Below are 15,403 nucleotides of genomic sequence, written 5' to 3'. Positions count from 1 at the left end.
GCCACAGCCCCGGGGCAGGTCCTGACTCTGCCTGCCGTGGCTGAGCCCTCGGCAAAGCCATCATCTGGCCTTCGTACCAGGCTCATCTGTGACATGGGGATGGCGGTGGTGCGACCTCCTCGAAGGGCTGTCATGCGGCCTAAATAGGATGCTGAGTCCGAGTCTGGCACGTGACCAGAGCTGACCATTTCAGCTTGAGCACCCATAGGAGCAGTTGAGGCTGTGAGGGGTGTGTGTAGGGGAAAGCTGGGGTACCCACCCGTGCATGACCCTTGGATTGCACAGGGAAATAATGGCCAGTCGTGGGTTTTTCGGGTGGATAGGGGAACTGACCCTTCTCTTTCCTAATTTCAAAGAAACCTTTGCCCTCCTGTGGTATCTGGGAGGTAGGGGGGACAGGCAGGGCTTGGTGGCCACTGAGGGATTCAGCCGCCGTCTCTCCTCTGCTCACCTTGCAGAGACTTGAGCAACAACCAGATCTCGGAGATCGCGCCCGACGCCTTCCAGGGCCTCCGGTCCCTGAACTCGCTGTGAGTAGCAGTGCCAAGGCTCTGTAGTGGTCCAGGGTGTCCCCCAAGGAGGCCGGCAGGGCCCAGGGCTCAGGGCCCCTCTGGTGGGCGCTAGAGAAGGAGCACAGCCTCAGTGGGTCTCCCTCTGGCTGCAGTGACCAGGGTGCCTGTACCCAGCTTTCCCTTCCTCTTTGTGGACCCTCTGCAGCTGGGAGGGGGAGGAGGGAGTCAAGGGCTGAGTGCATGGAAAAGCTAGGCAGAGCTGTTGCCCCTGGCAACTGTGATGCTCTCCCTTCTGCGGTGGGGATTTTCCCAGCCTTCTCTGTGGCAGTCATCTGACTCAGCCCAGCCTTCATGTTGGCCCCGCCTCCCCACAGAAGCCCAGCACTCCGTTCTCCTAAGCCTTGCCTGGGTCCTATAATGGCGGCAACCACCAGCTCCAGTTGTGAAATCTGCCACAGCTTATATCTTTCGTCCCAAACGTGCTCTGATCTCAAGTTGTAATGAGTGATTGTGAAGACTGTTTCCTGCCTACCCTGCTCCCCCCACCCTGTCCAGTATTTCCCTTCCCTCAACAGTTTGTTGGGGATCCATCAATCTACAAAACGTTGTGCGGCATTGAAAATTAATCTCGGAAATGTTACTTCATCTCTTTTTCCAAGAACCCTTGCTTGCGCTCCCAGGGCCACTAAGCCCCTCACTCTCTGAGGTCCCATGGTACTTTGTCTCCATAGAGAGTGAACTCAGGGTGTCCTATAGTCAGGCTAGCTCCCTGTTGATGGGGGCCATTCATTTGTCTTAGGAATGAGTATTTTCACCTGTCCCTTGGCAGCACTGGACATGGGCTCGGCGTTGATTCGGGGCCTAGGAAGTGGAACAGAATAGAACTCCCCCTGGGGCAGTGCAGAGGCTGTTAGCTCAGTGTCTTCCGTGTGCACCCTCTTCTCTTGGAATAGAGTCCAAGGTAGTGCCTGGGGCCATTGGGAATGGCACCCCTAAAACTGTGCAGTGTGCAACCTACACAGCTGTACACGACAGCCTGGTGATGGGTCACTGTCCTTGGCTGAGCGATCAGATCTTGAAGGTGGCTGCCAAAATGCAGGGTCTTCCTCTGAAAAGTGAGTGAATCTCCTCCTAAGTTGGAACATGACAGTAGCCCATCTAAGTGGGTTCCAGTTGCTCATGGGTATCTGGTCGCAGCCGCCCCCTCACCATATAGGAACTTTCATGCTGAGGTCATGCAAAAAGTGCACATTGACAGTATCCACCTTGTCAGGCCCTGACCTGGTCCCCCTGCCTCAATTCCTGCCCCCTGCATTACTCCACACAGCAGATGGAGGGATCTTTCCAGTGGGAGTCTGATGATGTCTCAGAGGCTTCCTGGTGCTGGCTGGGTAAAATCCAAGCTACTGTCCCATTTTTTTCCTCCACTCAAGCCACACTGGAGCTCTCCACATGGGCCAACCTGGATCCTACTTAGCTCCTGCTACGCCGTCCTCCAAGAACGATCTCAGAGATGGCACACTCTGTTTTTACTCGGAATGTTTCCAGGGGTGGCTGGGGGGGCCGCTTGTGAGATTGGAACGTAATACACCCCTCTCCCCAGGCCCCCATGATGCTTTCACCATCTGTCTGAACCCATTTCTGCCTGCCTGTCTTTTTTGAACCTTTGCATTTTTTCTGATTATATATGGAATTCATGCTCCATGTAGAAAACTTTGAAAATTCTAAAGCATAAAACAACCCACTCGCAATCCTGCCACCAGATCTCAGCACAGCTAACACTTTGGTCTGTTTCCTTCTGGTGTTTTGTCTGTGCTGGAAAGACTCGCTTGACGTGCTGGAGCTCATACCGCACGGGCCGTCTGGCATTCCAGTCTTTGCTTGTAATTCCCTGAAAATATGTTAATTTTCCCTGCCCTTGGGATTTTCTTCTCTTTGAACAATTTCCCTTTGGATCCCCAACCAGGTTAATTTCCCATGAGGTTCCCCGGAAGGGGCCCTCGCAGGCTTCTGTGGGATCCGTGTGTGAGGGCAGAGAGTGAGGGAGGGGTGCTCCCGCGGTGATGGGCATCATGCTGCCTCTAGCCCATAGGGTACCTTTGTGCAGACTAGGGACCAGCCACCCCTTCCTGTCGCACTTTACTGCCATCTGCTGGCCACTGTTATAACAAGCCTACACTGCGTGTAGGCATAGGGGTGGTACCATTGTGTGGGCAGGATTTGCAGAGCTGTGCCCCGGCCTGCCGGGCTGTCCTCTAACTCTCCTTTCTGCTGCCTTCTCTCCAGGGTCCTCTATGGGAACAAGATCACAGACCTCCCCCGGGGAGTGTTTGGAGGCCTGTTCACCCTACAGCTCCTGTAAGGACCCAAATGCGAGTGACCTTGGGAGGGACCCATGGAGGGGGTGCAGTATTCCTCTGGCCTCTCTTTTGGCCTCTTTGGGGTGTGGGAGGCAAGGACCTTGGGGGATGGCAGGCTTGGCAAGGCTGTGAGAGTCTAGGGGGCTCTGCAGAGGCCAGAGAGGGAAGGAGAGGTGGATGCAGAGCTGATTGCAGGATGCCTGAGCTGAGAGGCTCCTGAGATGCGAGCTGTGTTCCTGCTGAGCTCGGTGTGGTTGGGGGCAGAGTCGTCTTCTGAAGGAGGACACCCAGGCCCAGGTCAGCCTCCTTGAGCCCTGAGTGTTAGGGCAAGGATTCTCTCCCAGAACTCAAGAAGCACAGAAGCCAAATGCTCCCTCTCAGCTCCTGGGAAACCCAGCAGAAGGGGAGAAGGATACCCCCAAATGCCTTTGGGAGGTGACTTGGCCACTGTGCTCTCTGCTGTCCCAGAATCCCACTGGGCACCTCTAGCAGTGCCTTGAAAGAGAGAAACGTGGGGGCTAAATGGTCCCTGTGCACAGAGAAGGCAGCCGGAGCTCCTCTGCGTGGAGTGGACACACAGAGGGCCAGATCCCCTGCACCTGCTTCCGTGGACTCCTCCCTGACATAACGCATGCTTGGTGCCTAAGAAGGTGCCTAGGACATGATGAGTCCAATTCTGTGCCTCTCCCCTCACCACCTGGCCCTGGCTCTGCCCACAGGCTCCTGAATGCCAACAAGATCAACTGCATCCGGCCCAACACCTTCCAGGACCTGCAGAACCTCTCACTGCTCTCCCTGTATGACAACAAGATCCAGAGTCTCGCCAAGGGCACCTTCACCTCCCTGCGGGCCATCCAGACCTTGTGAGTGCCCTCTTGCCCTCCCCCTCCCCCCACCCCAGCAGGTGGACCTAGGGGAGGTAACAGCCTCCAGGTACAGGCAGCGGTCTTGGCCTGTGCCTTTGGCTCACTGGGTATGGCCTCTGGTAGAGGACAGATTCTGAGTTAGACAATCCTGGGTTCAGATTCCAGCTATGCTCCTTACTGGCTGTGTGGCCCTGGGCAAGTTAATTAGCTTCTCTGGGGCTCAGTTTACTCATTCATAAAATGTGGATATCATCTTCATAGGAATGTGGAACTGGGATGCATATTACAATTGATGGCATGTTTAATTGGCAGTGTTTTGTTCTTTCTTGATAGTACATAAAATAATAGTGCATCTTGCAGTTGATAATGTCTTAAATGAAATACAGTGGCAGCAATGCTGATTATAAATTAAAAATTAAAAGAGCAACAATTCTAGGAAGGTTTATTCCTAGGTATTTTATTCTTTCTGTTGCAATGGTAAATGGGATTGTTTCCTTAATTTCTCTTTCAGACTTTTCGTCGTTAGTGTATAGGAATGCAAGAGATTTCTGTACATTAAAAATTTTTTAAAAATAAAGAGCATTTTAAAATCCTCTTCCTCATAAATAAATAAATAAATAAATAGATAGGTAGATAAACAAATAAATAAATAAATGCCTATGCAGTACAATTGGTGGATACTGGTTGATGTGTTACTTAAGTTGTTTTTAATCTATAGGTGTGGTCTCCATTTCCTTTTTCCTTGCACGTTATTTGTTGAAGACACTGCTTTATTGGATCCATAGAGCTCCCCACAGTCTGGATTTGCTTATTGCATCCCCTGTGGTGTAGTTTCACACGTTCCTCTGTTCTCTCTAGGTCCTGCAGATAGAATATTTCATCTAGGAGCTTGGGTCAGGTTCAGGTATTTTTTCTTTTTCTGGCAAGATGACATCATAGTATTGTGTACTTTCAACAGGAGGCTCACGATATCTGTTTTTTTTCTTTTTGTGATAAACACAGTCATTGATTTCAATGCCTAGACCCACTTGTTCATTAGGGATCCTGAAATGGTGATATGTGAATTCTAACATTCCTTCTTCATTTGATAATGCTGTTGCAGTTATGCTTTAAAGGAGTCCTTATTTTTTAGCTGGAATGCTTCTGTATAGGGAAACTTCTCTCCTACTATTTGGTTAAACTCAGGCACTACACTCCACATCTTTGGTTCTGAGCCTGCAGTTTGACTCAGCGTGCTGACCCGTGGGTCCTGTGATGCGTGCCTGATGGGCATTTATTACTAATATTACCGTGGCCATTGTTGTCGTTGCCATCCCTGCCACTGTTTGCCCACTGGGCAGTGCTCTCCGTCAGCTAAGATCTGCACGAGTGCTGGGATGAGTGTGAAACAGATTGAGTAGAAGGCACAGCTCCTGCTCCCTTGGGACCCTGCACGTCAGCAGGGATGTCAGCCATGAAGACAAACTCATTAGAGCCCACATACCCGCCGGCAGCCCACTCCTGCTAATTAATTTACTTATAGCCAGGGAGAGGGGGAGGGAGCACCACGGGGAAATCTTGCCAAGTATGTGAAATGAGAGGTCACAGGGAGACATTGGCAAGGTGGATTATTTTACGGAGCTGGCAGAACATCTGAGAGAAATGCACTAAGGAGATTTCAGGGCCGGGGACACACACGCAGGAATGCCTTGGGGATGGAGAATGGGGCTGAGTGTCTCATGTGAGGAGACGTCTCGCTTTCAAGGTGGAAGGGGAGCTAGAACATCAAATGGACTGTGCTCACCAGGGGCGGCCTCTGCCTGTGTCCACTTACCTGGCTGGATTTCAGGAGTGCTTCTATCCTCCTAGGTACCATCCCTGAGATCTTGGCCACTTCCACCAAGGCAATAGTAGGGCACAAAGCTGGAGCAGAGTGTTAGAACAGGAAGGTTTCCCATAGGAGAGATGGTAATAGTAGCAATACTGATAATAACGATAGTCACCGCTGTTTATTACTGAAGGCCAGGACACTGTTCTTTGCGCGTATTATCTTACTTAATACTTACAATGACCTATGAATGAAGGTTCTATCATCCTTGCCTTACTTATAAGGAAACTGAGGCAGAGGCAGACTCACCCTAGGTCACATAACATCTAGTAGAGCAGGGATTTGGTCTCAGGCATCTCTTCACTGGCACTGAGAAATTAGTTAACTTGCCCCTGAATTGTGCTTTTACCCTAAGAATAGACCTCATTGTTAAGGCTGTAAAGCAAAACTGAACTTCGTGAACAACTATTATATATTGACAACTGAAGTACAATTCAGAACAAGAATTTTAAAAAATGCAAATCCAAGGTACAATCCGATATTGTTATTATAGCCTCAGACAGTTAAACCCTTGGCCGAGTCTTATGTCAGAACCGAGCGGATTTAAACTTACAAAATCTTGCTTGATTTGTTTATAGCTCCAAGATCTGTGGCTGAGTGCCATGTGTCACAGTATTGATTTTGTAGTTTTACTTGCTCCAAGAGATTAAAAAAGAATTTTTTTAAAGCCTGAATGAGGTATAACTTACATACCGTAAAATTCACCTGTTCTGAGTGTACAATTCAATGATTTTTAGTAAATTTACAGTTGTTCAACTATCACTACAATTCAATTTTAGAACATTTTCCATTATCCCCCCAAATCCCTTGTGCCCATTTGCAATCAATTCCTATTTCCAGCCCAACCCCAGGCAAGCACTAATCTAATTTCTGTCTCTATAGATTTGCCTTTTCTAGATATTTCATAAAAATGGACTTATGTGATATATCTTTTGTGACTGACTTCTTTTGCTTAGCATAATGTTTTTGAGATTCCTTCACATTGCAAGTATGTATTGGGTTGACCAAAAGGTTCTTTTGTTTTTTTCCGTAAGATGGCTCTAGTAGTGCTTAGTTGTCTTTAACTTCATTCAAAACAATTTTGTTAGACTGTATTGTGACAGCTGTCATATCAGCGTGCATTTTTTAAAAAACTTATCAAAATTGGTGAATTTTTGTGTAGCCATTTCAATATTGAAGATGGAAGAACAAAAGCAACATTTTTGGCATACTATGCTTCATTATTTCAAGAAAGTAAAAAAGCAACTGAAACGCACAAAAAGATTTGTGCAGTGTATGGAGAAGGTGCTGTGACTGATCGAACGTGTCAAAAGTGATTTGTGGAGTTTTGTGCTGGAGATTTCTTGCTGGACGATGCTCCACGGTTTGGTAGACCAGTTGAAGTTTATAGCCATCAAATTGAAACAATAATTGAGAACAATCAACGTTATACCGTGAGGAAGATAACCGACATACTCAAAATATCCAAATCAAGCACTGAAAATCATTTGCACCAGCTTGGTTATATGAATTGCTTTGATGTTTGGGTTCCACGTAAGTTAAACGAAAAAAACTTTCTTGACCATATTTCCGCATGCGATTCTCTACTGAAACGTAATGAAAACGTTCCGTTTTTAAAACAAATTGTGACGGGCAATGAAAAGTGGATACTGTACAACAATGTGGAACAGAAGAGATCGTGGGGCAAGTGAAATGAACCACCACCTACCACACCAAAGGCCGGTCTTCATCCAAAGAAGGTGATGTTGTGTATAAGGTGGGATTGGAAGGGAGTCCTCTATTATGAGCTCCTTCCGGAAAACCAAACGATTAATTCCAACAAGTACTGCTCCCAATTAGACCAACTGAAAGCAGCACTTGACAAAAAGCATCCAGAATTAGTCAACAGAAAACGCATAATCTTCCATCAGGATAACACAAGAACGCATGTTTCTTTGATGACCAGGCAAAAACTGTTACAGCTTGGCTGGGAAGTTCTGATTCATCCGCCTTCGGATTTCCATTTATTTCAGTCTTTACAAAATTCTCTTAATGGAAAAGATTTCAATTCCCTGGAAGATGGTAAAAAGCACCTGTAACAGTTTCTTGCTCAAAAAGATAAAAAGTTTTGGGAAGATGGAATTATGAAGTTGCCTGAAAAATGGCAGAAGGTAGTGGAACAAAAGGGTGAATACATTGTTTAATAAAGTTCTTGGTGAAAATGAAAAATGTGTCTTTTATTTTTACTTAAAAACCGAAGGCACTTTTTGGCCAACCCAATAACAGTATTTGTTCCTTTTTATTGCCAAATAATTTTCCATTGTATGCACATTTTGTTTATCCTTCCTCACTGTTGGACATTTGGATCATTCCCACTTTGGGACCATTATGAATAATGCTGTTGTGAACATTTTCTTACACATCTTTGTGAGGACAAAGGGTTTCATTTCTCTTGGAATTTCTGGGTCACATGGGAAATTGAATGTTTAACCTTTTAAGAAACTGCCACTGTTTTCCAAAGTGGCTATACATTTTACATTCCCACCAGCAATGTTATGAAGGTTCCAGTTTCTCTACATCCTTGCCCACACTTGGTATCGATTTTCTTTATGATTATAGCCATCCTAGTGGGTTTGAAGTGGTAGCTCGTTGTGGGTTTAATTTGACTAGTGATGTTGAGTATCTGCCCAAAAGATTTTTAGTTGTGACTTCTTAATGCTTAATCCAAGAAAGAGACTGGGAATCGGTCTCCCCTTCTACCTTCCACTGTCAGAAATGTCCATGGAGATAATTGTCTGGCCACATGTGCAGCCTATTTCTGGGTGTGCCTTTAACATGATTATCTTTTCCCAAACAGATTTTTTTCTTCCTCCTGAGCATTTTCTCTCCCCAGTTCCCTGCTCTTTACACCTTTTAAAAATTCTACTTTATGGCAGATACTTAAGTTTATACAGAAGCCACTTGCCTCGGTGGGTGACTCAAGTTTTGTAGGTTGCTTTTGACAAAAATAGCCTGTTCTTAAAAAGGATGTATTCTACTCTGCACCCCTTGGACATTTTAATACGTGCCTGAACAACATAATTGAGTTGATTTTAAGCAGAGTTTTCTGCCAAGATTGTGATAGAGGGAAGCAATTCGTTGAGGCAGAGGCTGTGTACTAAGGCACGAACAGATGTGGATGGGGCGGGTGGAAGGATCCCAGAGCAATCCCTGAATCCTGGTGTACTTTAGATTAGCTACGAACTCTACCCTGGGGAGTCAGCACACACATCTTCGCTGTGCAAACTGGCAGTTTAAGTCGGGGAAACAAACCATCCAACGGGATGCAGAAGGGGTGGGAGGGGCCTGGCCCACCTGGTGGAGCTGAGAGGAGCCAGGACTCAGGCAGGAAAGTGGGGCAGGTGCTGCAAAGGGGAGTGGCAAGGACAGCTGGGCAGGGAAAGCTGTCACCAAGCATACTGACCAGTGGCCAGAGGGCGGAGCCCAGGAGGGGATGGATGGAGAGAGAGTGGCCAAGGTCTGAGCTGAGCTGAGCGCAGACTCTGAGCAAGGGCTCGTGCCTCTGCTTGGAGAGAGCTGTGTGGCCCTAGCAAGAGCCTGGGCTGAGGCCAATATGTAGATGACTTGAATTAATGGCATTAGATGAAGGAAGAGTAGCCACGGCATGGCGAGTCCTCTGAGCTGGCCCCATGCAGAAGCATTGGCTCTTGGGAACAGTAGCCAGGACAGGTGCTGGATCCTTTTCCCGGGCTGTCTCGGTGTAGAAAGCAGGGCACGCAGTGCCGCGTTGGCCCAGACACAGGTGGGCAAGCCGGCTGCTGGGTGGTTCAGATGTGGCTGGTCTGAGCCTGCAGGGCGGTCAGGGCCAATGGGAAAGACACCCCTGTGGTCACTTACAGTGACCCGGGTTCCCTCAGCTAGTATCACCTGTCAGCTGCCCCCGCCCCACATTTATCCTACGGGTAACACGGGGAGCCAGCAAGAAGATATGAGTGGTTCCCCAATAAGTAGCTACTCAGTAATGCTTTCTGAGTTTCGCTGTGTCAAGAGACGGCCTGTAAAATGGTCAAGAGGGTGCAGCCCCTATGGCCTGGGGTAGGAATGGAGATTCCATGGAAAGCTGAGGGGCCGCAGCAGGCACTTTGAGACCTCCTACCCCAGCTGCAGGCCCAGCCTTGCCACCCTGGCCCCAGCCCCTTCTTGACAGAGGCTGTGGGAAAGAGGCTGCTGCCACCCAAAGCCACAGGGAGGGGACAGTCCAGGACTCATGGCACCGGTGGGATCCAAAGGCCGCTGGATGCTGAGGTCTTGGGTTCTAATGTCCATTCCATCACCTCGCCCTTGGAAGGACAGAGGTGCCCTGGCCGGTCTCTAGGTTGCTCCTGCCTCCACTCCTGTTTGTCACAGGGCAGAGGGAGGGACAGGTGAGTAGAAGGAGATGGGACAGAGTGAGTCTTGAAGGGACAGCTGGAAGCTCCAGGCTGTGGAGTTCCATCCCCACTGCGAGGCTCTGGTAAGACTTCTCCACAGGTGGTGGGCACCCCCAGGTGCTGTCCCCAGGTGGTGCATTTCTCCCCAGGGCCAGGCGGGCTCTGGCCACGAGCAAGCAGTGAGGCCCCGTCCAGGTGGCGGTCAGCACAACTGTGCAGCTTTGTCTCTGATCTCCCATCCGCCCCCTTTGGACAGGCATCTGGCCCAGAACCCTTTCATCTGCGACTGTAACCTCAAGTGGCTGGCGGACTTCCTGCGCACCAACCCCATCGAGACCAGCGGGGCCCGCTGCGCCAGCCCCCGGCGCCTCGCCAACAAGCGCATCGGGCAGATCAAGAGCAAGAAGTTCCGGTGCTCAGGTAGCTGCCCGCCTGCCCGCCCACCCGCCCGCCTTCAGTCTGCTCAGGGACCCTGTGATGTTCCTGGATGGTCCCAACAAGGGTGCCCTGGACCACTCTGGACCCACGCTGGAGGGTGCGGGCCCACAGTGTAGACTTTGATCTACAATTTCCCACCCCTTGTTTTACTGAGGCCTGGGAAGGTAGTAGAGCTTGCTGAAGATACCCCGGAGAGGACAGGCAAGGACCCAGGTCCCTCTCCTCCCAGGACAGTCCTCTTTCAAGCTTTTTAAGACACTCAGGAGGCCTGGGAACCCTCCTCAGAGAGATGGTTGCCTCCTCCAGGCTCTGGGGCAGCAGAAACGGCAAGTGGCTGGGGACAGTGTGGGTCGGCTTCTGAGCCCGGATCCTGGTCCATCCTCACCTGTGCCGTTGCATGTGAACGTTCCCGTGGTTTTGGTGCTGCCTGGAAGAGGTTTACTTGGGTGTGGTGCTGTCCCCTGCATCAGCCTGGGCAAGGAATATCTGTGTTCGCAGCAAGACATTCACACAGGGGCTGGGTGGGTGGGCGCTGGGGCCTTGGTTTGTGACCCGAGCCTGGTTCCTGGGGTGGCTTCCGCTGGGCAGCAGGGTGGGGCCTGGGCTGTTCCCTGCATGTCCTGGACAATCCCAGCATTGTAGCGTTTCTGCTTCTCTCCCCAGCCAAAGAGCAGTACTTCATTCCAGGTAAGAGGGGGGACCAAGGCCGGCCTGGGTGGGACGGTGGCAGTGGGAGGCCAGGGGGGCCCGGGAGACTCTGGGCTGGGCAGGGCTGCTTGGAACCCCTCCGCCCCTGGCCCCCGCCCTCTCACCACAGGCACGGAGGATTACCAGCTGAACAGCGAATGCAATAGCGACGTGGTCTGTCCCCACAAGTGCCGCTGCGAGGCCAGCATGGTGGAGTGCTCCAGCCTGAAGCTCACCAAGATCCCTGAGCGCATCCCCCAGGCCACGGCCGAGCTGTGAGAGCCCCCAGCCGCTCCGCACCCTTACCTGCCCCCAGCTCCCACTGACCCTCCCGGCCCTCCTCCGGGTTTTCCTCTGTTGCAGCTCTATTTGGGGACTACTGGAGACCGCACCCCGGGAGCATGCCAGCTGCTGGCTCCAGCAGGAAGTGGCCCCTCTGCTTCTCACTCCCAGTCCCACACACCCTGCTGAGGCAGTCTCTGGCCCGCAGGGCAGGTCACCAGCCTGAACCAGGGGGGCGTCTCTCAATCATGCTTTTGCTTTCTTTGTGGGGACCTGATTCCATCAGCTAAAGTTGTAGCCTAAGCCATTCTTTCATTTTTTTCTTTCTCTAAAAATATAAATTTGTGCACGTATATATATGCACGTGCACGGATACCTACACATGCCTGTCATTTATGTATGTAAATTTCATGGCATTTTTCATGTTAAAAATATCCCCATTCACTCCCCAGCTCTTGGTCCAGCCTTTTCTGAAATAGGATCAATTCATCTCACCAGAGAAATTCTTCTGGGAGTCCCCTTTGTTTGAGTCCCAGATAGTCTCAGTTTGGAAGATACTTTGATGTCTGTCATTTATGGATGTGTAAGTTCCCTTCCTTGCTTCTTACAGACGATTAAACAACAATGAGATTTCCATCCTGGAGGCCACCGGGATGTTTAAAAAACTCACCCATCTGAAGAAAATGTGAGTTACCCATTGGCAGGAAGGTGCAGTCAGGACGCCGGTCAGGATGGGGAGGGGAAATTCTGGGTGGGGTGTAGCTCCTGTCGGGGGCAGGGCTCTCGTGCATGGGAGCTGGGTGCAGGAAAAGGGTCCTGAACTCCATAATCCTCACGCAGCAATCTGAGCAACAACAAGGTGTCGGAGATTGAAGACGGGGCCTTCGAGGGCGCAGCCTCAGTGAGCGAGCTGCACCTGACCGCCAACCAGCTGGAGTCCATCCGGAGCGGCATGTTCCGGGGCCTGGACGGCCTGAGGACGCTGTGAGTGTGTGGCCGGGGAGCGGGGTGGGCAGAAGCCAAGCCAGAGCATGGGCGTCTGCGTTAAAGGGAAGGGAAGAGCGAGGGTGGGGGTCTCCTTGCCTGGCCCCAGCTTGCAGGGGTTGAGGGGGCCGCGGCTGAGGACCCTGGCTGCAGCGCGCCAAGTCATCAGATGTTGGTCACTGTGACGAGGGCTGCCTTCTGCTTCCCCAGGGTGGGGGGTCGATGGCGGGTGAAGGGATGGGGAGGTGGGCCCCTCCAGAGGTCCCCTCTCATCGCCCCGTGGTCAGGCTGCAAGAGCACAGCACGTGTTTTCAATTCAGGAGTGGCTGGTGCTACAGTGGCAGGGACCTCGCATAGGTGACTCAAGTGGGTGTAGGCGGGGGAGGAGGGATTCCCACCATCCCTGGGATTCTGAGACCCGAAGACTCAGAGCCCAGGCAGAGCTCTCCAGACGTCAGGACTGAGTGGGATCCTGGGGTCATCCACCCCTCTGTGAAGGCTGAAGGGAGCCCCTCTCTCTGTCCAGGCAGCACTAGCTCTTCAGATGATCTTGTAGACCTTTAGAGCGTCCGATAGACAGTGCTGTCCCGTCAGACTCGCCACAGGGACAGAAACATCCCACATCCGCACTGACCAATCTGGTAGCCACGTGCGGCTATGGAGCACTTGAAATGTGGCCAGTGCTACGGAGGCACTGACTTTTGAATTTCATTTCATTTTAATTAATTTAAATATAAACAGCCACATGTGGCTAATGGCTACACTGTGGACCTCACCTCTAGAAGCCACCAGCCTGGATTTAAATCCCAGCCCACAGTAAGGCTATAGATTTATTTTCTGAGCACGTATCATGACATTTGTGTAAGGTAAATGAATGCATGGAGGCATTCCCTGTGGATTTTTGTTTGTCTGTTTTACACAAGGGGATTTATTATGCACTGTGTTTTGCAGCTTGCTTTTTTTCACTTGTAAAGATAGTGTGGCAGGTTCTTCATAGAGGGCTGCCTCATTCTTTTTTATACTTGCCTAGTATTCCTTGAAAGAGGGTGCCATGGGCTATTCGACCAGTCACTTGGGTTCTTTCTGAGGAAGACTTGCAGTGGACAGAGGAGAGAGGAAGGGCTGGTGCTGGGACAGAGCCTGCAGGAGCATGTGAAGGATGGTGAGGGCACAGGAAAAGGAATGCCTGTAACCCCTCCACTGACCACAGTTAATTGTTGATATAGACAACTATCCTTCCAGTTACACACACACACACACACCTGTGTACACATACACATGTATACCCACATACATGCATGCAAACACACAGATATATTTTAATGGAATCCTAGAATACATTTTATTTAGTAATCTGTTTTTTCCTTAAACAGAATGTGTCTTTACGTATCCTTATGATTTCTTTTACAAATCATTTTGAATGATTATATATTATATAATTATTGAAGATTTAGGCTGTTTCTAATTTTATTACAAGCAATGCTGTGATTAATATCTTTGTTGTGAAATTCTGTGCTCATCTGGGGTTATTACCTTAAAGATAAATCCCTAAAGGTAGACCTGCGGGGTAAAAGCACAAAGGGCCCTTTTAGGGATTTTGGCACATCTCACCAGGCGCACCTCGGGCAGGTCCCAAGTCGTTTTCCTGCCAGCTGTGCATGAAAGTGCCCGTCCTCCCACCCTCCTGCCAACCCTGGGCTTTACTATTATTATTTTATTTTTAATTATTTTGTAATTTGGCAGGCAAAGATTCACTATCACTTAAACGTCCTTGATTTGAACATTTTTCAGTGAATGTTCATAAGCTATTTGTTTATTTATTTCTGTGCATCTCATGCTGTGACTCATTTATCCTGTAACGGAAGTTTGTACCTTTTAATCTCCCTCACCTAGTTCACTCATTTTAATTTAAACCATTTTAATTTCTTTTGTGAATTGCCTATTCTGTGTCAGGCTTCGTTTTTGTTTTTGCTTGGGGAAGGGAATTGAGCCAGATGTTTGAGGATGAATAGAGACTTTTGCAGCTATAAATGAGGAAGGAAGGTCATTCTAGAAGGAGATCCAGCCCGGGAAAGGTGTGGGGATGCAGGCCTGGGCAGCAGGCCTGAAGGACAGAGGAGTGGAGGGTGTGTCCATCCCTGGGGAGGCGGACAGGTGCTGCTCTGGGGCTGGGTTGGGCAGGCGCTCACATGTCACAGTCAAGAGTTTAAACATGATTCTGTGGACAGTTTAGAGGTTGCTATGGGCTTTAGGCTGGAGAGCGACACGGCCGGATTTAAGTTTTAGGAAAGTCTCAGGTGTTGATACGGAGTGTGGCCCGAGGTTGGGGAGGCTCTGGGCATCCAGGGGGTGAGGGTGATGGTCGTCGGCATGGGGGCCGTGTGGGCAGGATGGAGAGGCGGTCAATTCAGAGGCAGGCAAGGCCTGGAGGGGAGCCCAGGGGTGTAGAGTCCTGTGCTGTGGCTCCCCTCTCTGTGGCTCAGTGCCCCCAGAGGAGAACTTGTGAACTGGCCGCTGGCGGCCAAAGCACAGGGCAGGCAGGTGGCCGCAGGGCACGGCACGGGCTCTCCCCTCCTCTCCCGGCCCCCAGGATGCTGAGAAACAACCGCATCAGCTGCATCCACAATGACAGCTTCACGGGTCTGCGCAGCGTCCGTCTCCTCTCGCTCTATGACAACCAGATCGCCACCATCTCCCCTGGAGCCTTCGACACCCTCCAGGCCCTCTCCACGCTGTAAGTGCGCCAAAGAGGGCAGGCGGGCCTGGAGCTTGGGCACCAGCCGTCCGAACTAAGCCCCGGAGCCCTGCCCATCCACCACCTCAGGACACGGCCTTCTCCGGTGGTCTCTTTAAAAAGACTCAGGGTGTTTGGGTCCTTGCACGTTAGAATGTTGCCTCTTGGCGGGTTGGTTGTCTGGGAGTGTTGGGTGGCTGTGTGGCCAGCACGTGGCGAGCAGGAGCCGGCTTTGCTGGGACAACTGAGTCTGGTGGTTGTCTT

At 50.4% G+C, this 15,403-nt stretch overlaps 1 protein-coding gene across 2 annotated transcripts in view; it reads left to right on the top strand.

Annotated features, from left to right (window-relative positions):
* The window catches only part of SLIT1 (slit guidance ligand 1), a 175,423-nt gene that overhangs the window by 120,653 nt on the left and 39,367 nt on the right, over positions 1-15,403 (top strand). For both annotated transcript variants that reach the window (XM_082406495.1, XM_082406496.1), the window contains 9 exons: positions 459-530; positions 2,799-2,870; positions 3,592-3,735; positions 10,271-10,434; positions 11,116-11,139; positions 11,270-11,414; positions 12,032-12,106; positions 12,262-12,405; positions 14,996-15,139. In XM_082406495.1, coding sequence (XP_082262621.1) covers positions 459-530; positions 2,799-2,870; positions 3,592-3,735; positions 10,271-10,434; positions 11,116-11,139; positions 11,270-11,414; positions 12,032-12,106; positions 12,262-12,405; positions 14,996-15,139 — 984 coding nt within the window. The remainder of the gene's footprint in view (positions 1-458; positions 531-2,798; positions 2,871-3,591; positions 3,736-10,270; positions 10,435-11,115; positions 11,140-11,269; positions 11,415-12,031; positions 12,107-12,261; positions 12,406-14,995; positions 15,140-15,403) is intronic.

The sequence above is a fragment of the Balaenoptera borealis genome (assembly GCF_965194805.1).
Source record: "Balaenoptera borealis genome assembly, chromosome: 10".
Lineage (NCBI taxonomy): Eukaryota > Metazoa > Chordata > Mammalia > Artiodactyla > Balaenopteridae > Balaenoptera > Balaenoptera borealis.
This window is presented reverse-complemented; position numbering and strand designations above follow the sequence as displayed.